This window comes from Pieris napi, chromosome 23 (assembly GCF_905475465.1).
Source record: "Pieris napi chromosome 23, ilPieNapi1.2, whole genome shotgun sequence".
In the NCBI taxonomy this organism is placed as follows: Eukaryota; Metazoa; Arthropoda; class Insecta; order Lepidoptera; family Pieridae; genus Pieris; species Pieris napi.
In genome coordinates this window covers 2,664,286-2,690,654 of record NC_062256.1, presented here as the reverse complement: position 1 = coordinate 2,690,654, position 26,369 = coordinate 2,664,286, and the positions used below count along the sequence as shown (strand labels likewise).

The window sequence follows — 26,369 nt, the reverse complement described above, 5'->3', positions numbered from 1 at the left end:
TACAATTAAGAAATTAAGAATATGGATGTTAGAATATAACTATCAGAGTAGGTATACCTAACATGACCGGAAGTTAGTTTTTTTAAGAAAGTTAAGTTAATATTTTAGAGAAAATACTTAACAGAAATAAAAAAATATATAATTGTAATAGATCCATAGTCATTAATCTTATGGTATTTAAATCCCATTCTAGAAATTTCAACATTTTTTCATTATCAACTTATGACAGTATGTTAGAAACAGGATGTACACGTGTGAAAATGACACGAGAATCTAAAAAAGCGCGAAACAGATCCGGACTCCGGTATAGTCAAACGTGTACTGTATATACGCACACACGTGCATCCACACCCAAACATATCACGCACACTTAAACATGATATCAAAATTTTTGATTCACTGTTTATTTTGTCCTTTTATTTAAGGCAAATACAGGTATTACCGACCAAACTTTTAAATGTGATTTTGAAGGTGGATGCGTACTTGTTTATTTTTGTATACACATTTTGAATATGTTGTATGTCTTAATTTTTATTTACAAAAATAATAAATTTTATTTAGAAAAAGTTGTTGCGCCACTGATTTATTTAGTATCAATTGCAATATGGTATCTTGCTTTTGAATAATTCAATAAATCTTTAAGTATCAAAATGTTGTACTTGCTATTCAAAGATTAGCAACCTCGCCTAGGCGTCAGGCGGTAGGAAAGATTTTCAAAGCGATATCTCCGGGCTGTTTTCTTAACATATTATTTCCAATTATTATGTGAATATTTGTTATTTTTATACAGCTTCTGACATCCATCGTCTTAATTTGTAATTATCACGAGAATTACGGCTTTTCCTTAGCAATGATTTGTACATTTACTTTAATTGTCTTTGATATTACTTCTACAACGTAACTCACGGGAAAACGTAGTACATCTGTGTGAAAACAATCGTTAGAAATTAATGATTTCGACACTTGGGTTGAAATCTAGAGAAGTACAGTAAAATAAAAACAACTCTCTCGTTTTATTCATTTATTAATAGATTGATTTTTAAAATGCTTGCTTACTTATTAATATCGATTTAGTAAAATCTAAATTGTTTGCAAATGACTGCTGGCGTCTCTAAGTAGGTACTGAAGCAAATGCACAGTTTGCCCTTTGATTGCGCGTAAGGGACGATTCCGGAGATGACTAGTTCGTTAACTGGAATTTGAAAGCGTTATACAGATCTATAGAGAGAAATGGTACAAAAACTTAGTCTATCTAAAAGACCCAAAGCTAGTTCCTCTTGTTGCTTTGTGCTGAGCCTGATCCTGCGCCTTAGCATGAATCTGGGCCTGAGCATGATCCTGTGCCTGAACATGATCCTGGGCATCTGCCTGAGTTTATGCCTGAGCATGATCCTGTGCCTGAGCATGATCCTGAGCCTGAGCCTGATCCTGCGCCTGAGCATGATCCTGGACCTGAGCATGATTCTGAGCCTGTGCCTGAGCCTTTTCCTGAGCATGATCCTGGGCCTAAGCATGATCCTGAGCGTGATCCTGAGCGTAATCCTGAACCAGTGCCAGAGCTAGTTACTAACGTGTTTCCACTAGCTGAAGCGGAGCCAGAGCTAGATCCAGATTCGTAATTGTTACTATAACTGACAGATCCACTTTTAGGCGCACTGCGCCTAAAAATGCGTCTGCTAGTGTTGGTTGTTGCCTGAGCTGTATTTATTGGTATTAGAACATTTGGTACAATGGGCTGAGGTAAGGGTGGCAGTGGGCTTGGTATTGGAATACTTTGTGCTGTAGATAATTGAACTGGAACAGGTTGTGCTGGTTGATTTAAGGGGACTATTGGGACGGTATTGTTAGGAATCCGATGAATGGGGTAGTTGGGATTTTTGAAGTCAGGGTAGAACGGGGGAATTCTAGATGTATTCCCGGGGTAGAAGTTGGGTAAATATCCTTGGTATGCAAATGGTGTGTCAGCTGGTGCTGCTGGAGGAGAGTATGAAGTTGGAGGTACGTCCGGTGGTAGATTATAATAATTCTGAAGAATTGTTGCACCTGAAAAAAGAAACACGGAACTGAATTCGCTAATACGATAAACAATATTTTTACAGGTTTCAAACTCCTGTTTTATGTTTTAAATCGGAAAATTTATATCGACACGATGCCTATCAACGTTCTGTGAAAATGATAATAATATTTATTATTATCATTTTAAAAATCTTAAGTGGAAAGACCGGCCCAAACAGGATAGTAAGAAAGGCAAAAGAAAGATACGCCCCCTTCTTGAGCGAGCTTAAAGAAGTTGGTGGGGAAGATTGGGAGAAAAATGCACAAGATAGAGAGAGTTGGAGCCAGTTGGAGGAGCCCTATACTCTAAAAGAGGTCCTTGAAAAAATTATAATTATTTTTGTATAACATTTTATTGTATAAAAGATACATATGGATTCATGTTTCGAAGAATAAATAAGGCTTAATTATTATTATATTCGTACAGACTACCTCATCAACACCTAATGAAGTTTAAATTTGTGGTATTTCAGTTTTCATGTTGTATATTTTTCCATATTTGATAGAAATACTATAGTATACTATTTTATTATCTAGAAATACTAAATATGATAATACTTATATTGTGTTTTATTCTATTTTTAGAGGCATTTATTCCTGTGTTTTCTTATTATTTAAAAAATTCTGTCCGTGTCTCAAAATATTAAAAATATTTATTTATTAAAAATATTATATATCGTAAAAAATATTTATGTTGCATTACTTATGGGTCTGATACTCTGGTAAGTATATCAAATAAATTAAAATATTTAAAATATTACTGGTTTTAGACAACAATCGCTGATCGCTGAGGCGGATAATTGACAATTGACATACCTGGTGTATTGAAATAATTATTGAATTATTTAATTTAAATACAGTCGACTCTCGATAATTTGACACTCGTTAATTTGAATCTCTCGATAATTTGAATTTTTTTTCCGGTCCCTTGAAAAATACTCGATAAATTGAATAAAATCTATGATAATTGGTCCCTTCGGTAATTTGAAGTTGAAAAAGTATTATCTTGCTCGCCAACATGCGATAATTTGAAATCCGGTCTTCGCTACTCTCTATAATTTGAAGCGTTTATCATGCACATACCTGTCGTTTGTTTACATACATGCACAGACTTGTCAATTGTTTACATAAATGTTAATTGTTATAATAATTGTTAATACATAATAAGAATATAGAAATAATAAGTAACAAATTTTGATCAAATTCTTATTTCCTTCAGTCGCCCCTCCCCCTCGTGGTTATTCAAACACTTGTTATTTTGAACTCTTGATAATTTGAAATTTATCTCTGGTCCCTTGAGTTTCAAATTATCGAGAGTCGACTGTAATTAAATTGGTTCCTAACACTGGTAAAAATTATTTAAAATTACGATTAAATTTATTTACCTTGAGGAGCAGCATGACTATGCAGTATCTGAAATGAATAACAATAATAATCGTTTTATTTTTCACAATAATACTATATCAACGAAGTACAACATTGCTAGGTTTGATGCCTAGAAAAACTATATCTTTTTCACAGTATATTAAAATATGCCCATGTACAGATTCTTAAAAAATATATATTTTCTCGTTTATTAATATTACGAGATGAATTAATAAATATAAAGTAACTTACGCTTAAAACGAAGAGCGCGAAAGTGGAAATCATTTTGGGCATAGGACCGTAGTACCTGTTAAAGACCGTAACCCAAACTGATTTGATCACAATTATGTCGAGCTTTTATACGAATTTTGAGACAGAACAAACAAAACAAATTTGAATATGCAATAAGTTATCATTTAATGATAAGTGTGGCTTTCGTTAGTCAAAAGGTACTTATAAGTGTTGATTCTGACTTTTTTGGGTTAGTTATCTGCAGGGAATAGAAATCTGTACATTATACCAAACCGAGTTGTTATATTTGTCTAATTTATTGATTTAGTTATTAATTGTTGTTGTTCGTTTGTTTTCCTAAAACTCGAGAATGGCTGGACCCATTTGGCCAATTATGGTCTACAAATATTCGTGGAAGAACAGGGAAGGTCAAAACAAATAGGTAAATAAGAGTAGCCTTCCGAAATTGGTGTTTCATAGCTGTAGTATCAGGTCCGATCTCTTTTTTCTAATTTAAAAATGTTGTATTCCGTATCGATACAAATATGTGTAGCTAGGTGATACGAAGTTCACTGGGTTATCTGGTTAAACAATAAAAAAAACTCAAAACGATAAAAGTCTTTATCTAATACATAAAATTCTCGTGTCGCGGTGTTTGTGGTTAAACTCCTCCGAAACGGCTCGACCGATTCTCATAAAATTTTGTGTGCATATTGGGTATGTCTGAGAATCGGACATCTATTTTTCATCCCCCTAAATGTTAAGGGTAGTCCACTCCTATTTTTTTTTATTTTTAGATATTTTTTTCTGTTTTTATGATACAGCATTAAAAAATACATACAACGCCTAACTTTCACCCCTCTACGATCAACCCCTATGTTTTTATTATAAATGATATACATGGCAAAATGACGTTTGCCCGGTCAGCTAGTATTTTATAAAATCATTGTTATGAAAAATTCGATAACAACTCTTCTGTTTCTTTTGGAGCTTCATTACTGGATATTTAAAGATAATATAAAAATATATTGATAAGCTAATCATTTAAAAAAGGTAAAAAGGTTAGTAGACACAGGAGACCGAAGAGCTGGCAGCTACCTCGGACATAGAATTAGTCTACATCCCAAGAAACTAGCAGCGTTCTCCCTTTGTTAAGTCGTATTATACGTTATTATGGATTTTGTTGTTACGTACCTACATTCAATCTCTTCTACCTATCTTCTACTATACCTACATTCAAACTCTTATTAAACGATCGTCTATTGACGTATACGAAAAAAAAACATTGAAATTTCTAGGATGGCTTTAAATAACCGTTAGATTAATGATGGAACTTATACAATTATATATTTTTTAATTCTGTTAAGTAGTGGCTTAAAAAAATAACTTACCTTTCTTAAAATGACAAATGAATGAAATACCTGCTCTGGTCTGGAATACTATTATCATAATTATAACTGATATTATTACATTACTTTGTATACTTTTATATTATTTTATTAAGTACCTTATTGTATAAATATAATTATATAATAATATCTAATAATAGTTATAAAAAAAGCTATGTTTTTAAAGTCAAGTTTTCCTCGCTACTCCCATAAAATGTATTAATGTATTTACTAATATTATTTTATCTATATATTGTTATTTCAACCCAAGATCCTTTCGGAAGGTTATATTGACCAGTGTTAAAGTACAAAGAGCAGTGTTGACCTAGTGGCTCCAGCGTGCGACTCTCATCCCTGAGGTAGTAGGTTCGATCCCTGCTGTCCACCAATGGACTTTCTTTCTATGTGCACATTGGAACGAACGGTGAAGGAAAACAGGTATTACCGACCAAACTTTAAAATATGATTTTGAAGGTGGATGTGTACTTGTTTATTTTTGTATACACATTTTGAATATGTTGTATGTGTAAATTTTACAAAAATAATAAATGAGAGTGAAAATTTTTCATATGATCAAATGCTTCCATCACCTAACCTTTCCAAAAGCTATGATGCTATTCACCATTTTTATGAAGACTATAAGAAAATAAAACAATTTTATACGAAAAAGTAAGTACGAAAAACATCGTGACGAAACTGGCTTGCTTTTAGCACGTCTACAGCGTGTGTTAGGCACAGGAGGCAGAGGCTACTTGCCGACTTGCAGATACAGAAATCTGAGACCTAGACCTGAAAAAGTTATTGCACCACTGATTTATTTATTTTATTTTTATACTAACCAGTGTATGCACGTAAGTACCAATTGCAATATGGTCTCTTGCTTTTGAAAAATTCAATAAATCTTTAAGCATGCTGTAGTCGCTATTCAAAGAAATTAATGATTTAGGCACTTGGGTTGAAATCTAAATAAGTACAGTAAAATAAAAACAAACTTCTTGTTTTATTCATATATTTTTTATTTTTGGTTCAATACATAGATTGATTTTTAAAATGCTTGCTTACTTATTAATATCGGTTTAATAAAATCTAAATTGATCGCGACTGCTGGCATCTCTAAGTAGTTACTGAAGCAATTGCATAGTTTGTCCTATGATTGCAGGTAAGGATTCCGGGGATGACTGGTTCGATAACTGGAATATGAAAGCGTTATACGGATCTATATATAGAAATCGTACAAAAACTAAGTCTATCTAAAAGAGCCAGAGCTAGTTCCTCTTGTGCTGATTCCTAAGCATGAGCCTTAGCCTGGTGCTGTGCCTGATCCTGCACCTTAGCATGAATCTGGGTCTGAGCATGATCCTGGGCCTGAGCATGATCCTGGGCATCTGCCTGAGTTTATGCCTGAGCATGATCCTCTGCCTGCGCATGATCCTGAGCCTGAGCCTGATCCTGTGCCTGAGCATGATCCTGGACCTGAGCATGACTCTAAGCCTGTGCCTGAGCCTTCGCCTTTGCATGATCGTGAGCCTGAGCCTGATCCTGTGCCTGAGCATGATCCTGTGCCTGCGCATGATCCTGGGCCTGAGCCTGATCCTGTGCCTGAGCATGATTCTGGACCTGAGCATGAATTTCGGCCTCTGCCTGAGCTTTTTCCTGCGCATGATCCTGAACCTGAGCCTGATCCTGGGCCTGAGCATGATCCTGGACCTGAGCATGACTCTGAGCCTGAGCCTGATCCTCTGCCTGCGCATGATCCTGAGCCTGAGCCTGATCCTGTGCCTGAGCATGATCTTGGACCTGAGCATGACTCTGAGCCTATGCCTGAGCCTTCGCCTTCGCATGATCCTGTGCCATCGCATGATCCTGAGCCTGAGCCTGATCCTTTGCCTGAGCATGATCTTGGACCTGAGCATGACTCTGAGCCTGTGCCTGAGCCTTCGCCTTCGCATGATCCTGTGCCATCGCATGACCCTGAGCGTGATCCTGAACCATTGCCAGAGCTAGTTACGGTATTGTTATGAATCCGATGAACGGGGTAGTTGGGTGAATATCCTTGGTATGCAAATGGTGTGTCAGATGCTGCTGCTGGAGGAGGGTATGAAGTTGGAGGTCCGTCCGGTGGTGGATTATAATTATTCTGAGGAATTGTTGCACCTGAAAAAAGAAACACGTAACTGAATTTGCTAATACGATAAACAATATTTTTTTACAGGTTTCAAACTCCTGTTAACGTTTAAAATCGAAAATTTCATATTAACACGACGCCTATAAATGTTCTGGCAAGAAAAATTTTATTATTACATTAAAAAACTTTAGTGGAAAGGCCGGCCCAAACAGGATAAAAAGAAAGGGAAAAGAAAGAGAGGTCGCCTTTTTAGCCTGACGAGCTTAAAGAAGTTGGTGGGGACGATAAGGAGAAAAATGCACAACATAGAGAGAGATGGAGCCAGTTGGAGGAGGCCTATACTCTTAAAGAGGTCCTTGAAAAGATTATAATTATTTTTATTTAAAGAAAACACTTTTTAACCGGATTGAAGCTATGTATTATTATAAATTTACAATTATTTTACATAATTGAATTATTTAATTTAAATAATTAAATTGTTAAATTGTTTCTTAACCCCGGTAAAAAATATTTAAAAACACGATTAAATTTTATTTACCTTGATGAGCAGCATGAGTGTGCAGTATCTGAAATAAATGAAAATAATAATTGTAAATTTTTTCACCGTAACACAACATACATCGAAGGACAACACTTTTTCAGTTTGGTTCTTAGAAAAACTATATTTCACAGTAAAGATAAAAAGGTCAATAATCTTGCCATATAAACAAACAATTCCTATATTTCAATTATCTTCTAAAAGACTTTGAACAAAAATATTGCCAACGCGATTATGCAATGGCCAATATCCAGTAACAAAATATCAACAATATCCCAAAATGTGTGGGGCCATAAGGCCAGTGAAAGAACATTTTTATGGTATGGGTGTTGCTTAGGGCTAAAGCATGCGTTTGGATTATCCATATAACATTTTATTCGATTACCAGGAAAACAATAAGTATTGATTTAGAAGGCACAGAACAGATAAAACAGGGAAACAGATAAATGCATCAGCCCGAATACTTCGAAACAAATTAAAATTATTCGTCAAAGCAAGGTAATTATATTAAACTTATATATTTAACTTAGTTTTTATATAATTCTAAAAGAACACCCGAAAATACTGTGTGGTGCTGCCATAAAATAAACGTTTTTGATATAGAACATACTTATGTACTAAAATGAGAAATGAGATCATAATTAAATATCATAAATATACGATAATATATATTTTTTTTAATACAATAAGCGTAATTTTACCCGAAAATTCGCTAGAATTCTAGTTTTATTTAACGAAACTTATAATATAATGGCAATGGGCCTTAGATTTCTCTATCTGTTCCGTGATCATTTCTAATAGGAAAGTAGATGATCAAGCTTCTGCGCCTGACACACACCGTCGCTTTTTGGGTCTAAGGCATGTCGGCTTCGTAAATTTTTGAAGTTATACTTCTTTAGGCGCGTTATGAAAAATTTATGAGAGTGAAATTTTACGATGCGCGCGCACCTGTGACACAAAATTGGGAGTGTGATTATAGCGTGCGCGAGCGAGATAGGAATAAGACAATCTACAAGTAAAAAGAAAAAGAATATGCGTGAAGTTCGAAGATCGCAAATTTTGAATGACCATATTCCATAATGACATTTGTCATTTACTCTTAAACAAATAAAGGAGTTTTAATTATTTTGTCAAAGAAATTATGCAATGCTTTTTCACAAAGACCTATTGTTACTTAGTTAAAAGGTTATGAACCATACCATTCATTAAATTGAATAAATAATATAATAAAATAATAAATAATAATTAATATTAATTGATTATTGAATAATATACTAATAATTAAATATTATTAAGTTATTAACGTTAAATATTTATTATTATTTATTTAATATTTAAAAAAAATAAAGAAAGCCAAAGAAGTATAACTTCTTACGCGCGTACATAAGTACACGCACCCTTTTTTTTCTTCTTTATTAATATTTATTTTATCAAATGAACGTAAATTTAAATCAAAATATGTATAAAGACATTTCTTTAGTCCATTAAGCCATAAAGAAAAAAATCTAAATATGCCCATATACAGATTATTAAAAAATATATCTTATCACGTTTATAAATATTACGAGATGAATTAATTAATATAAAATAACTTACGCTTAAAACGAAGAGCGCGAAATTGGAAATCATTTTGACAATAGTATCCGTTAAAGACCGTAACCAAACTGATTTGATTACAATTATGGCGAGGTTTTATACGAATTATGAGACAGAACAAACAAAACATATTTTAATACGCAATAAGTTATCATTTAATGATAAGTGTGACCTTCGTTAGTCAAAACGTACTTACACGTGTTGTTCCTGACTTTTTTTGGGTATCTGCAGGGAATAGAAATCTGTGCATTGTACCAAAACGAGATGTTGTTATATTTGTCTAATTTATTGATTTAGTTATTAATTGCAGTGCCGGATTAGCCACATAGCAAGAGTAGCAAATGCTACGGGCCCCGCGAACTTAGGGGCCCCGCGCTCCAACGCCTGTCTGACCGTAATAAAAAAAGTATTAATTTAGATAGTAGCGTAAAATATCTTGATACCTTTAACGCGAAGCGCTAAGCCTATGCTTCACTGGAAAAATAAACTCGACTTTGTCAAGTATAATCGCAAAAATAAGTACGTATTAATCTTTTTAACGTTAATTTTCAAATTTTTAATTATAATCGATATACATATTTAGACTAGCATGTTATTTGCACCCTTCAGATTTTTATTTTTATTTTTATATAGGTATACATTTATTTTGCGAGTTTACGTTGCCGAGATTGTACTTTTCTAATCGATTTTAATATAATACCAATTATAAGTATTTCGAGGAAACAGGGAAACTATTTAAAGCTTAACCAAGGGCCAGAGCCGCGCCGACCCCCGGCAGCGCCTGTGTGCGAAACCTATGAAGCGCCTCCTTTTTTTTATAACGGGCAAACGAGCCTGAGGGACGGACAAAAATGGCAGTCATCGCAGCCCATAGACATTTTTAGCGGGTGTGTTGCAGGCCTTTGAGGGAACTATTTATATTTTTCGGCCTATTTTTTACGAATCTTCAAGTTTCAATGTATTTTTTAAAAAAAATTAATTTTGACCGTCAGAAAAATTAGTTTAATATACTTAAATAATATTTTCTTAAATAGGTAAAACGTCCGCTTGCCAATTGCCGTGAAAAATAAACCGCGAATTAAGTAAATTGTTACATAGTTTATTTGTGATGTTATATCTAACCGTATTTAAGGTCAGATTTATGACATATCTTTGTAATAAATCCCATCTTTTAGTAGAGGACGAAAAATATTTATATAATTCTTGCACAATATTAAAAACACCCAGTCGTGTATGAGGTCGGCAGCGTAGTTTACTATTAAATTTAAACTATGGCTAGCGCACAGTACATAAAAAGCGCTGAGATTTAAATCCAGCAATATTCTTACCGCAGATATTTGAGCCATTAATTATCATAGCCTTGTCCCCTTAAGTTGTTTATGTCCAAATTAATTTCGTTTAGTTTTTCTTTTATAAATGACGTTACTCCAGCGCCAGTTGTATCTATGATTGGACAGAAAGCTAGGAAATGCTCTCTTATTTCCATCTTTCTAGTTTCCATGTTAAAGTTGACAAATCTTATTATCATACTAATTTGCTCTTCGTGTGAAACGTCAGGAGTACAACCCAGTATTATTGAAAAATTAATTAATTATTAATTCGACATAAATTTAAAATAAAATGTTGAATTTGGTTACCGAGTATAAAAATTAGTTCATTTTGGATTTTATCAAGATATGTCGGCATATTATTGAAATCATAAGACATAAACACACTCAAAAAACTCACGGCGCAGCGGCCTTTCTTTTGATTCGCTAAGCTCTGAGTAATTAATGTAAACTAAAACCCAAAGCGTAAAATGATACCTACAACGTACGTAAAAATATTGTAGTGTAGTATAAATAATTTCGGTTGCGGCGCCCTTATTGTCTTAGCGCCTGTGTGCACCGCACACTTCGCACACATGGGCGGCGCGGCCCTGCCAAGGGCCTAACCCCTAGGCAGAATTTGCTACAGGCCCCGCCCTGGCTTTATCCGGCACTGATTAATTGTTGTTGTTCGTTTGTTTTGCTAAAACTTGAGAATGGCTGGACCGATTTGGCCAATTATGGTCTACAAATATTCGTGGAAGAATAGGGAAGGTCAAAACAAATAAGTAAATAAGAGTAGCCTTCCGAAATTGGTGTTTCATAGCTGTAGTATCAGGTCCGATATTTTTTTTCTAATTTAAAAATGTTCTATTCCGTATCGACACAAATATGTGTAGCTAGCTGATACGAAGTTCACTGGGTTATCTGGTTAAACAATAAAAAAAAGGGTGCGTGTACTTATGTACGCGCGTAAGAAGTTATACTTCTTTGGCATTATTAAAAAATAGTTTTTGATTGCATGCAAATAACTAATTACAATTAAATAATCAAAGACTGGAAAAGGAGTCATTATAGTCAATAAAGTTCAGTTTACATTTGAAAAATTAAATAAATAAATATTTATTAAGCCCAACGCCGCGTATTCCGTGGGCAACTTCATTCTGTTAATTTTGTGTCACGGTGCGCGCGCATCGTAAAATTTCACTCTCATAAATTTTTCATAACACGCCTAAAGAAGTATAACTTCAAAAATTCTCAAAACAATAAAAGTCTTTATCTACTATATAAAAATAAGTCGGGTTTTCCTTCCTGACGCTATAACTCTAGAACGCACGACTCGATTTCCACGGTTTGCATTCGTTGGAAAGGTCTCGGGCTCCGTGAGGTTTATAGCAAAGAAAATTCAGGAAAAATTTCAACAGAAAAGCGGGATCACCAAACGAAATGTTACATAAAACGAAGCCATCTGGTGGCGGAGCCACCGGAGTTCGCCGAGTTTGCTAGTATTTTATAAAATCATTGTTAAGAAAAATTCGATAACAACTCTTCTGTTTCTTTTGGAGCCTCATTACTGGATATTTAAAGATAATATAAAAATATTATTGATAAGCTAATCATTTAAAAAAGGTAAAAAGGTTAGTAGACAGCACAGGAGACCGAAGAGCTGGCAGCTACCTCGGACATAGAATTAGTCTACATCCCAAGAAACTAGCAGCGATTTCCCTTTGTTAAGTCGTATTATACGTTATTATGGATTTTGTTATTACGTACCTACATTCAATCTCTTCTACCTATCTTCTACTATACCTACATTCAAACTCTTATTAAACGATCGTCTATTGACGTATACGAAAAAAAACATTGAAATTTCTAGGATGGCTTTAAATAACCGTTAGATTAATGATGGAACTTAAACAATTATATATTTTTTAATTCCGTTAAGAAGTGGCTTAAAAAAATAACTTGACAAATGAATGAAATACCTGCTCTGGTCTGGAATACTATTATCATAATTATAACTGATATTATAACATTACTTTGTATACTTTTATATTATTTTATTAAGTACCTTATTGTATAAATATAATTATATAATAATATCTAATAATAGTTATAAAAAAAGCTATGTTTTTAAAGTCAAGTTTTCATCGCTACTCCCATGAAATGTATTAATTTATTTACTAATATTATTTTACCTATATATTGTTCTTTCAACCCAAGATCCTTTCGGAAGGTTATAAAGACCAGTGTTAAAGTACAAAGAGCAGTGTTGACCTAGTGGCTCCAGCGTGCGACTCTCATCCCTGAGGTAGTAGGTTCGATCCCTGCTGTCCACCAATGGATTTTCATTCTATGTGCACATTGGACAATCGCTCGAACGGTGAAGGAAAACAGGTATTACCGACCACACTTTAAAATGTGATTTTGAAAATGGATGTGTACTTTATTTTTGTATATGTTAACGTAAAATTGTAAAAACCGTTAGATTGTAATCTATCGGTTATCGGCTATCGGTATTCGGTAGATTGTACTACACTAACTTAGTTATCATTCAAACTTCTTTGGTCAATTACAGATAAATTTTTCTTCCCAACAATTTCATATAACTACCGAATAATAATACGTTAAATTGCAAGCAGTATGTTGAGTTGACAATCTTTCGACAGTTTACAATCTGACGAGATAGATTACAATCTAACGGTTTTTACAATTTTACGGTGACATATACACATTTTGAATATTATGTTGTAAGTGTAAATTTTACAAAAATAATAAATGACAGTGAAAATTTTTCATATGCTTCCATCACCTACCCTTTCCAAAAGCTATGATGCTATTCACGATTTTTATGAAGACTATAAGAAAATAAAACAATTTTATACAAAAAAGTTTTAAAACGAAAAACATCGTGACGAAACTGGCTTGCTTTTAGCACGTCTACAGCGTGTGTTAGGCACAGGAGGCAGCGGCTACTTGCCGACTTGCAGATACAGAAATCTGAGACCCAGACCTGAAAAAGTTATTGCACCACTGATTTATTTATTTTATTTTTATACTAACCAGTGTATGCACGTAAGTACCAATTGCAATATGGTCTCTTGCTTTCGAAAAATTCAATAAATCTTTAAGCATGTTGTAGTCGCTATTCAAAGAAATTAATGATTTAGACACTTGGGTTGAAATCTAAATAAGTACAGTAAAATAAAAACAAACTTCTTGTTTTATTCATATATTAATATTTTTGGTTCAATACATAGATTGATTTTTAAAATGCTTGCTTACTTATAAATATCGGTTTAATAAATGACTGCTGGCATCTCTAAGTAGTTACTGAAGCAAATGCATAGTTTGTCCTATGATTGCAGGTAAGGATTCCGGGGATGACTGGTTCGATAACTGGAATTTGAAAGCGTTATACGGATCTATATATAGAAATCGTAAAAAAACTTAGTCTATCTAAAAGAGCCAGAGCTAGTTCCTCTTGTGCTGATTCCTGAGCATGAACCTTAGCCTGGTGCTGTGCCTGATCCTGCACCTTAGCATGAATCTGGGTCTGAGCATGATCCTGGGCCTGAGCATGATCCTGGGCATCTGCCTGAGTTTATGCCTGAGCATGATCCTGCGCCTGCGCATGATCCTGAGCCTGAGCCTGATCCTGTGCCTGAGCATGATCCTGGACCTGAGCATGACTTTAAGCCTGTGCCTGAGCCTTCGCCTTCGCATGAATCTGAGCCTGAGCCTGATTCTGTTCCTGAGCATGATCCTGTGCCTGCGCATGATCCTGGGCCTGAGCCTGATCCTTTGCCTGAGCATGATCCTGGACCTGAGCATGAATATGAGCCTGTGCCTGAGCCTTTTCCTGCGCATGATCTTGAGCCTGAGCCTGATCCTGGGCCTGAGCATGATCCTGGACCTGAGCATGACTCTGAGCCTGAGCCTGATCCTGAGCCTGCGCATGATCCTGAGCCTGAGCCTGATCCTGTGCCTGAGCATGATCCTGCACCTGAGCATGACCCTGAGCGTGATCCTGAACCATTGCCAGAGCTAGTTACGGTATTGTTATGAATCCGATGAACGGGGTAGTTGGGATTTTTGAAGCCAGGGGGAATTCTAGATGTATTCTCGGGGTAGAAGTTGGGTGAATATCCGTGGTAGGCAAATGGTTCGGCAGATACTGCTGATGTAGAAGGGGATGGGTCGTCCGGTGGTGGATTATAATTATTCGGAGCAGGTGTTGCACCTGAAATTGTTGCATCTGAAAAAAGAAACACGTAACTGAATTTGCTAATACGGTTAACAATATTTTTTTACAGGTTTCAAACTCCTGTTAACGTTTAAAATCGAAAATTTCATATTAACACGACGCTTATAAATTTTCTGGCAAGAAAGATTTTATTATCCTGTGCCTGAGCATGATCCTGGACCTGAGCATGACTTTAAGCCATTACAAAACACACACGAACACACATTAAAAAACTTAAGTGGAAAGGCCGGCCCAAACAGGATAAAAAGAAAGGGAAAAGAAAGAGAGGTCGCCTTTTTAGCCTGACGAGCTTAAAGAAGTTGGTGGGGACGATAAGGAGAAAAATGCACAAGATAGACAGAGATGGAGCCAGTTGGAGGAGGCCTATACTCTTAAAGAGGTCCTTGAAAAGATTATAATTATTTTTATTTAAAGAAAACACTTTTTAACCGGATTGAAGCTATGTATTATTATAAATTTACAATTATTTTACATAATTGAATTATTTAATTTAAATAATTAAATTGTTAAATTTTTTCCTAACCCCGGTTAAAAATATTTAAAAACACGATTAAATTTTATTTACCTAGAGGAGCAGCATGAGCATGCAGTATCTGAAATAAATAAAAATAATAATCGTAAATTTTTTCACCGTAACACAACATACATCGAAGTACAACATTTTTTCAGTTTGGTTCTTAGAAAAACTATATTTCACAGTAAAGATAAAAAGGTCGATGATCTTGCCATATAAACAAACAATTCCTATATTTCAATTATCTTCTAAAAGACTTTGAACAAAAATATTGCCACCGCGATTATGCAATGGCCAATATCCAGTAACAAAATATCAACAATATCCCAAAATGTGTGGGGCCATGGGGCCAGTGAAAGAACATTTTTATGGTATGGGTGTTGCTTAGGGCTAAAGCATGCGTTTGGATTATCCATATAACATTTTATTCGATTACCAGGAAAACAATAAGTATTGATTTAGAAGGCACAGAACAGATAAAACAGGGAAACAGATAAATGCATCAGCCCGAATACTTCGAAACAAATTAAAATTATTCGTCAAAGCAAGGTAATTATATTAAACTTATATATTTAACTTAGTTTTTATATAATTCTAAAAGAACACCCGAAATACTGTGTGGTGCTGCCATAAAATAAACGTTTTTGATATAGAACATACTTATGTACTAAAATGAGAAATGAGATCATAAATATACGATAATATATATTTTTTTTAATACAATAAGCATAATTTTACCCGAAAATTCGCTAGAATTCTAGTTTTATTTAACGAAACTTATAATATAATGGCAATGGGCCTTAGATTTCTCTATCTGTTCCGTGATCATTTGTAATAGGCAAGTAGATGTACAAGCTTCTGCGCCTGACACACACCGTCGCTTTTTGGGTCTAAGGCATGTCGGCTTCGTCAATTTTTTTTCTTCTTTATCAATATTTATTTTATCAAATGAACGTAAATTCCGTCCATTAAGCCATAAAGAAAAAAATCTAAATATGCCCATATACAGATTATTAAAAAATATATCTTATCACGTTTATAAATATTACGAGATGAATTAATTAATATAAAATAACTTACGCTTAAAACGAAGAGCGCGAAAGTGGAAATCATTTTGACAATAGTAACGTTAAAGACCGTAACCAAACTGATTTGATTACAATTATGTCGAGCTTTTATACGAATTATGAGACAGAACAAACAAAACAAATTTTAATACGTAATAAGTTATCATTTAATGATAAGTGTGACTTCCGCTAGTCAAAACGTACATATAAGTGTTGTTCCTGACTTTTTTTTGGGTATCTTATCTGCAGGGAATAGAAATCTGTGCATTGTACCAAAACGAGTTGTTGTTATATTTGTCTAATTTATTGATTTAGTTATTAATTGCAGTGCCGGATTAGCCACATAGCAAGAGTAGCAAATGCTACGGGCCCCGCGAACTTAGGGGCCCCGCGCTCCAACGCCTTTCTGACCGTAATAAAAAAAGTATTAATTAAGATAGTAGCGTAAAATATCTTGCATACCTTTAACGCGAAGCGCTAAGCTTCATTTTAAAAATAAACTCGACTTTGTCAAGTATACTCGTAAAAATAAGTACGTATTAATCTTTTTAACGTTAATTTTCAAATTTTTAATTATAATCGATATACATATTTACACTAGCATGTTATTTGTACCCTTCAGATTTTTATTTTTATTTTTATATAGGTATACATTTATTTTGCGAGTTTACGTTGCCGAGATTGTTCTTTTCTAATCGAATTTAATATAATACCAATTATAAGTATTTCGAGGAAACAGGGAAACAATTTAAAGCCTAACCAAGGGCCTAACCCCTAGGCAGAATTTGCTACAGGCCCCGCCCTGGCTTTATCCGGCACTGATTAATTGTTGTTCGTTTGTTTTGCTAAAACTTGAGAATGGCTGGACCGATTTGGCCAATTATGGTCTACAAATATTCGTGGAAGAATAGGGAAGGTCAAAACAAATAGGTAAATAAGAGTAGCCTTCCGAAATTGGTGTTTCATAGCTTATTAGCATCAGGTCTTATCTCTTCGTTCTAATTTAAAAATGTTCTATGCCGTATCGACAAAAATATGTGTAGCTAGCTGATACGAAGTTCACTGGGTTATCTGGTTAAACAATAAAAAAATTCTTAAAACAATAAAAGTCTTTATCTACTATATAAAAATAAGTCGGGTTTTCCTTCCTGACGGTATAACTCCAGAACGCACGAACCGATTTCCACGGTTTTGCATTCGTTCGAAAGGTCTCGGGCTCCGTGAGGTTTATAGCATAGAAAAGCTATTTCAACAGAAAAGCGGGATCACCGAACGAAATGTTACATAAAACGAAGCCATCTGGTGGCGAAACGGAGTTCGCCGAGTTTGCTAGTATTTTATAAAATCATTGTTATGAAAAATTCGATAACAACTCTTCTGTTTCTTTTGGAGCCTCATTACTGGATATTTAAAGATAATATAAAAATATATTGATAAGCTAATCATTTAAAAAAGGTAAAAAGGTTAGTAGACAGCACAGAGACCGAAGAGCTGGTAGCTACCTCGGACAAAGAATTAGTCTACATCCCAAGAAACTAGCAGCGTTCTCCCTTTGTTAAGTCGTATTATACGTTATTATGGATTTTGTTGTTACGTACCTACATTCAATCTCTTCTACCTATCTTCTACTATACCTACATTCAAACTCTTATTAAACGATCGTCTATTGACGTATACGAAAAAAAACATTGAAATTTCTAGGATGGCTTTAAATAACCGTTAGATGAATGATGGAACTTATACAATTATATATTTTTTAATTGTTAAGTAGTGGCTTAAAAAAATAACTTACCTTTCTTAAAACGACAAATGAATGAAATACCTGCTCTGGTCTGGAATACTATTATTATTATTATAATTATAACTGATATTATTACATTACTTTGGATACTTTTATATTATTTTATTAAGTACCTTATTGTATAAATATAATTATATAATAATATCTAATAATAGTTATACAAGAAGCTATGTTTTTAAAGTCAAGTTTTCCTCGCTACTCCCATAAAATGTATTAATGTATTTACTAATATTATTTTATCTATAATATATTGTTATTTCAACCCAAGATCCTTTCGGAAGGTTATATTGACCAGTGTTAAAGTACAAAGAGCAGTGTTGACCTAGTGGCTCCAGCGTGCGACTCTCATCCCTGAGGTAGTAGGTTCGATCCCTGCTGTCCACCAATGGACTTTCTTTCTATGTGCACATTGGACATTGGCTCGAACGGTGAAGGAAAACAGGTATTACCGACCAAACTTTAAAATATGATTTTGAAGGTGGATGTGTACTTAAAGAAAAACGCTTTTTACCGGATTAAAGTTATGTATTATTATAAATTTACAACTATTTGACATAATTTTAAATTTATCCGACGTTTCGCGTGCTTTACAGCGTGCGTGGTCACGGTGACTGAAGACAAAAGATGTTGAATGTCAAAAAGTATCACAGCTGCAGAGAAAGTTGAATTATCTGTATTTATTTCCCCGGAGTTGGTATCGACTAAAAGATGGAGGGTTTTGGCAAAAATGGCTCACTAGTCTAGTCGACAAGTTGAAAATGGAACAAAATAGAGATACTACTCTTAAAATTATGTGCGATAGCTCATTGGATCCGGAATGACGTCTAGAAAAATGTGCTAAAAGCGTGTATTAGCACATAAAAAATTGCAAAAGTTATAGACCATTAAAGATGAAAAAATTATGGCATTTAGTTTTTTGCCAATATTTAATAAACTATTAATATTTAAGAAATTTCAAATAAAAATTCTGAAAGAGGAGGAAATTTCTAATAAAAAACTCCTGACTCCCAGAACTCTATCTCCATTATTTATAATGTTAATTTAACGCTGAAAATAGGTCTGCGGGTGACATTTTTAGGATTCGCGCGTGGCGTCAAAAGCGACTACGGCACATTAATTAATTTATTTAAGGTATTGAATATTTTTTTTTAAATTTGAAAAAATTATGGTGTGTTCTGAACACTATAATTAATTTATTCCCGTTGAAAATTTTACTTAAAGTTAATTTTTCAACAAGTTAAATAATTGTTAACTAACGAAATTTTCTCGAACGACCGTCTTAATTGTAAGTGAAAAAAAATGTTTAAATAATGGTCGTAAAAATATTTCGCTTCGTAGAGCCTTTCTTACATACATACTTAACAAGATCGTGCCATAAAAGTTAAAAAAATATTTATACTTTGTTTATAACAATTTTTTTACTTAAACAAAAACTTAAAAATCCATGTAATGATGTTAAAAAATTTTTTTTTTTCTAAATCATCATATAATCGTTTTTTTATTAATACAAGATATTTATTGATTTGCAAAAAAAAAAATTCCCGCCATTTGTTGATAAATTTTTTTTAAACAAATTGATTAAATCAATATTTTTAAAAAAAAATTTAACACAACTTTATTACATTAAAAATTTTATGATTTTTAAAAAAAAAATTTTTCCTTAATAACAATTGTTAATTGTTTATAATCGTTTTTTTAAATTTTCTATTGTTTAAATAATTAGTTAAGAAATTTTTTTTTTCCTAAAAATCATAATTGACAGTCTTCTATAAAGTAACAGAAAAAAAAATTTTTTTAATCAACAATTCTATTGTTTATTAACTTACCAATTTGTTAAAAACAAATATTCAACCTTTGTTTATTTTTTTTCTAAAACTTCTAAAATTAACAAAAACAACCATATATAACAAAGTATAGAAAAATTTTTTTTTAATTTTAAATAAAAGTAATATTCATGATAATCAAAAAATTTACAAAAAAAATTTTTCTATACTTTGTTATATATGGTTGTTTTTGTTAATTTTAGAAGTTTTAGAAAAAAAATAAACAAAGGTTGAATATTTGTTTTTAACAAATTGGTAAGTTAATAAACAATAGAATTGTTGATTAAAAAAAATTTTTTTTCTGTTACTTTATAGAAGACTGTCAATTATGATTTTTAGGAAAAAAAAAATTTCTTAACTAATTATTTAAACAATAGAAAATTTAAAAAAACGATTATAAACAATTAACAATTGTTATTAAGGAAAAATTTTTTTTTTAAAAATCATAAAATTTTTAATGTAATAAAGTTGTGTTAAATTTTTTTTTAAAAATATTGATTTAATCAACTTGTTTAAAAAAAATTTATCAACAAATGGCGGGAATTTTTTTTTTTGCAAATCAATAAATATCTTGTATTAATAAAAAAACGATTATATGATGATTTAGAAAAAAAAAAATTTTTTAACATCATTACATGGATTTTTAAGTTTTTGTTTAAGTAAAAAAATTGTTATAAACAAAGTATAAATATTTTTTTAACTTTTATGGCACGATCTTGTTAAGTATGTATGTAAGAAAGGCTCTACGAAGCGAAATATTTTTACGACCATTATTTAAACATTTTTTTTTCACTTACAATTAAGACGGTCGTTCGAGAAAATTTCGTTAGTTAACAATTATTTAACTTGTTGAAAAATTAACTTTAAGTAAAATTTTCAACGGGAATAAATTAATTATAGTGTTCAGAACACACCATAATTTTTTCAAATTTAAAAAAAAATATTCAATACCTTAAATAAATTAATTAATGTGCCGTAGTCGCTTTTGACGCCACGCGCGAATCCTAAAAATGTCACCCGCAGACCTATTTTCAGCGTTAAATTAACATTATAAATAATGGAGATAGAGTTCTGGGAGTCAGGAGTTTTTTATTAGAAATTTCCTCCTCTTTCAGAATTTTTATTTGAAATTTCTTAAATATTAATAGTTTATTAAATATTGGCAAAAAACTAAATGCCATTATTTTTTCATCTTTAATGGTCTATAACTTTTGCAATTTTTTATGTGCTAATACACGCTTTTAGCACATTTTTCTAGACGTCATTCCGGATCCAATGAGCTATCGCACATAATTTTAAGAGTAGTATCTCTATTTTGTTCCATTTTCAACTTGTCGACTAGACTACACGGTGTCCTCTATTTTCGCGGATTGTTTTTCTTTTTGAGATTTTAATTTGGATATTATTGGATCCCAGGTGTTTGACAATTTTAGGCCGTCTTCTCTATTGAAATTGGGGTGTTTTTTGATTTCAATGGCTTCGCGTACCAATCTTGGGAAGAATCTTTTCTCTTTCGCAAGTACTTTCGGTTGGTCAAAGCGTATGTAGTGATTAGGCCTATCTAGTATGTGTTCACAGACTGCTGATTTTGTGTGTCGTCTATGTCTTATGTCTGCAATGTGTTCTTTGAGTCTGCTGGACATATTGCGTTTAGTTTGCCCTATGTAAGACAGGCCACAGTCGCAATCCAGTTTGTATATACCTGCATCTTGCAATGGGGTGTTACTTTTGATTGGTCTTAGGAATTGCTGAATCTTCTTGTGCGGCTTGAAAATTGTATGAATAGAAGCTCGTTTTAGGATCCGGCTAATTCTATCTGTAACTCCCTTTACATATGGCAAGTAGGCTGGCTGGCGGGGAACTGTTTGTGTCTTGTTTTTGTTTTTGTGATGTAGCATGTACAAGAGATATGTCGATGACACATTTGTAGTACTCCCCAATGACAAAATATCTGCATTTCTAGCACATTTAAATTCAATACACAAGAACATTAAATTTACTGTTGAACAAGAAAACAACAACTGTCTGCCCTTTTTAGACATTTTAATTATACGCAAAGCAGATGGCACACTAGGTCACACAATACACAGGAAGGCAACCCACACAGATAGGTACCTCAATGGTGAATCCCACCACCACCCTTCACAACTGCTTTCTGTCGGTAAATGTTTGTTTCAGAGAGCCCAACGTCTTTGTGATGATGCCCACCTCGAGGAGGAACTACAGCATGTCAAACAGGTGCTACACCGAAACAAGCTGCGCATCCCCCGGCTACATCACAAAAACAAAAACAAGACACAAACAGTTCCCCGCCAGCCAGCCTACTTGCCATATGTAAAGGGAGTTACAGATAGAATTAGCCGGATCCTAAAACGAGCTTCTATTCATACAATTTTCAAGCCGCACAAGAAGATTCAGCAATTCCTAAGACCAATCAAAAGTAACACCCCATTGCAAGATGCAGGTATATACAAACTGGATTGCGACTGTGGCCTGTCTTACATAGGGCAAACTAAACGCAATATGTCCAGCAGACTCAAAGAACACATTGCAGACATAAGACATAGACGACACACAAAATCAGCAGTCTGTGAACACATACTAGATAGGCCTAATCACTACATACGCTTTGACCAACCGAAAGTACTTGCGAAAGAGAAAAGATTCTTCCCAAGATTGGTACGCGAAGCCATTGAAATCAAAAAACACCCCAATTTCAATAGAGAAGACGGCCTAAAATTGTCAAACACCTGGGATCCAATAATATCCAAATTAAAATCTCAAAAAGAAAAACAATCCGCGAAAATAGAGGACACCGTGAGCCATTTTTGCCAAAACCCTCCATCTTTTAGTCGATACCAACTCCGGGGAAATAAATACAGATAATTCAACTTTCTCTGCAGCTGTGATACTTTTTGACATTCAACATCTTTTGTCTTCAGTCACCGTGACCACGCACGCTGTAAAGCACGCGAAATGTCGGATAAATTTAAAATTATGTCAAATAGTTGTAAATTTATAATAATACATAACTTTAATCCGGTAAAAAGCGTTTTTCTTTAAATGTTATGAGTTATGTTAATCAAAGACAATACTAGGATGTGTACTTGTTTATTTTTGTATACACATTTTGAATATGTTGTATGTGTAAATTTTACAAAAATAATAAATGACAGTGAAAATTTTTCATATGATCAAATGCTTCCATCACCTACCCTTTCCAAAAGCTATGATGCTATTCACCATTTTTATGAAGACTATAAGAAAATAAAACAATTTTATACGAAAAAGTAAGTACGAAAAACATCGTGACGAAACCGGCTTGCTTTGACCCAAAAAGTCTACAGCGTATGTCAGGCACAGGAGGCTCATCACCTACTTGCCTACTTGCGGATACAGAAATCTGAGGCCCAGCCCTAAAAATTGTTGAGCTACTGATTTTTTTTCATACTGACCAGTGTATGTACGTAAGTACCAATTGCAATATGGTCTCATGCTTTTGAATAAATCAGTAAATCTTTAAGTATCAAAAGCATGGTGTAGTCTCTATTCAAAGATAGCAACCCCGCCTAGGCGTCAGGCGGTGGGAAATATTTTCAACGTAACTCAATATTTACGGGAAAACGTAGTGCTTCCGTGTGAAAACAATGGTAAGAAATTAATGATTTAGACACTTGGGTTAATACCAAGTGTAGTGAAATAAAAACAAACTTCTTGTTTTATACATTTTTTAATATTTTTGGTTCAATACATAGATTGATTTCTAAAATGCTTGCTTACTTATTAATATCAGTTTAATAAAATCTAAATTGATCGCGAATGACTGCTGGCATCTCTAAGTAGTTAATGAACAAAATGCACAGTTTGTCTATGATTGTAGGCAAGGATTCCGGGGATGACTGGTTCGATAGCTAGTTTCTCTTGTGCTGGTTCCAGGGGACGAGACTTAGCCTGGTGCTGAGCGTGATCCTGGGTCTGAGCATGACCCTGCGCCTTAGCATGATCCTGGGCCTGAGCATGATCCTGGACCTGAGCATGATCCTGGGCATTTCCCTGAGTTTATGCCTGAGCATGATCCTGTGCCTGCGCATGATCCTGAGCCTGAGCCTGATCCTGGGCCTGAGCATGATCCTGTGCCTGCGCATGATCCTGAGCCTGAGCCTGATCCTGGGCCTGAGCATGATCCTGGACCTAAGCATGATCGTAAACCTGAGCGTGATGGCAGTGGGCTTGGTATTGGAATACTTTGTATTGTAGCTATTGGAAGTGGAACAGGTTGTGCTGGTTGATTTAAGGGGACTATTGGGACGGTATTGTTAGGAATCGGATGAACGGGGTAGTTGAGATTTTTGAAGCCAGGGTAGAACGGGGGAGTTCTAGATGTATTCCCGGGGTAGAAGTTGGGTGGATATCTTTGGTACGCAAATGGTGTGTTAGCTGGTGCTGCTGCAGGAGGGTATGAAGTTGGAGGTACGTCCGGTTGTGGATTATAATAATTCTGAGGAATTGTTGCATCTGAAAAAAGAAACACGTAACTGAATTCGCTAATACGATAAACAATATTTTTTTACAGGTTTCAAACTCCTGTTATCGTTTAAAATCGAAAATTTCATATTAACACCTATCAATGTTCTGGCAAGTAAGTATTTATTATTATTCTATTAAAAACTTAAGTGGAAACAGGATAATAAGAAAGGGAGGCCGCCTTTTTAGCCTGACGAGCTTAAAGAAATTGGTGGGGACGATTATTAGAAAAATGCACAAGATAGAGAGAGATGGAGCCAGTTGGAGGAGGCCAATACTCTAAAAGCGGTTCTTGAAAAGATTATAATTATTTTTATTTAAAAAATAATTATAAATTTACAATTATTTTACATTATTTTAAATTTAATCGACGTTTCGCGTGCTTTACAGCGTGCGTGGTCACGGTGGCCGGTAAAACGTCGGTAATACATGACTTCAATCCGGTTAAAAAGTGTTTTCTTTAAATGTGTAAAGGTTATGTCAATAAAATACTATACTAATATTTTTATTTATTTAGATTCATGTATCAAAGAAGAAGTTCCAGCATAATAATTATTATTATATTCGTACAGACTACCCCATCCACACCTAATGAAGTTTATTTACCTTGAGGAACAGCATTTGCATGCAGTATCTGAAATAAATAACAATAATAATCGTAAAAAATTTCACAATAATACTATAGCATCGAAGTACAACATTGCAAGGTTTGATTCATAGAAAATCTTTTTCACAGTAAAGACAAAAAGGTAAATCAGCTTGCCATATAAACAAAGAATTCCTATATTTCAATTATCTTCTATAAGACTTTGAACAAAAATATTGCCAACGCTATTATGCAATGGCCAATATCCAGTAATAAAATATCAACAATATCCCAAAATGTGTGGGGCCATGGGGCCAGTGAAAGAACATTTTTATGGTATGGGTGTTGCTTAGAGGTAAAGCATGCGTTTGGATTATCCATATAACATTTTATTCGATTACTAGGAAAACAATAAGTATTGATTTGGAAGGCACAGAACAGATAAAACAGGGAAACCGATAAAAGCATCAGCCCGAATACTTTGATACAAATTAAATTAATTTGTCAAAGCAAGCCTTATTTCTTTTTTACATAACCGGTAATGTAGTTATTGTTTCGTCATACATTTTAACTATATATTAAAGTATTATATATTGATTATTAAAAAATATATCGTTTCACGTTTATAAATATTACGAGATGAATTAATTAATATAAAATAACTTACGCTTAAAACGAAGAGCGCGAAAGTGGAAATCATTTTGGCCATAGGACTGTAGTGTCCGTTGAAGATCGTAACCCAAACTGATTTGATCACAATTATGTCGAGCTTTTATACGAATTTTGAGACAGAACAAACAAAATAAATTTTAATATGCAATAAGTTATCATTTAATGGTAAGTGTGACTTTCGTTGGTCAAAACGTACTTATGTGTTGTTCCTGACTTTTTTGGGTATCTTATCTCCAGGGAATACAAATCTGTACATTATACAAACCGAGTTGTTGTTATATTTGTCTAATTTATTGATTTACTTACTATAAATATAACATCTGGTAATCTGGTTAAACAATAAAAAATTGGTTTATATATTTTATAAAATCGTTGTTAAGAAAAATTGGATAACAACTCTTCTGTTTCTTTTGGAGCCTCATTACTGGACACTTAAACATAATATAAAAATATGTAATAAACTAATAATTTAAAAAAAGATGTAAAAAGGTTAGTCGACATCATGGAGAC

The 26,369-nt window shown here is 33.6% G+C and overlaps 2 protein-coding genes and 1 long non-coding RNA gene across 3 annotated transcripts; 1 reads left to right on the top strand and 2 right to left on the bottom strand.

Annotated features, from left to right (window-relative positions):
- Window positions 1-1,006: 1,006 nt before the first annotated feature.
- Window positions 1,007-7,011, bottom strand: LOC125061537 (fibroin heavy chain-like; the record flags this gene model as incomplete). The annotated part of the gene is made up of 5 exons (XM_047667013.1): window positions 1,007-2,043; window positions 3,441-3,468; window positions 3,673-3,778; window positions 5,073-5,082; window positions 6,375-7,011. Coding segments are annotated over 5 exons (1,515 nt in total), but the record flags the coding sequence as incomplete, so codon positions are not given.
- A 7,200-nt stretch (window positions 7,012-14,211) lies between these two features.
- Window positions 14,212-14,673, top strand: LOC125061536 (protein TsetseEP-like). Its single transcript, XM_047667012.1, has one exon. The coding sequence runs from the start codon at window positions 14,212-14,214 to the stop codon at window positions 14,671-14,673; it is 462 nt and encodes a 153-aa protein (XP_047522968.1).
- A 9,317-nt stretch (window positions 14,674-23,990) lies between these two features.
- On the bottom strand, window positions 23,991-25,919 carry LOC125061132. Its single transcript, XR_007118985.1, has 3 exons — window positions 25,855-25,919; window positions 25,208-25,235; window positions 23,991-24,592 (listed from the first exon to the last, which is right to left on the bottom strand). It is a non-coding gene; the product is annotated as an uncharacterized LOC125061132 (long non-coding RNA).
- Between the last annotated feature and the right edge of the window lie 450 nt (window positions 25,920-26,369).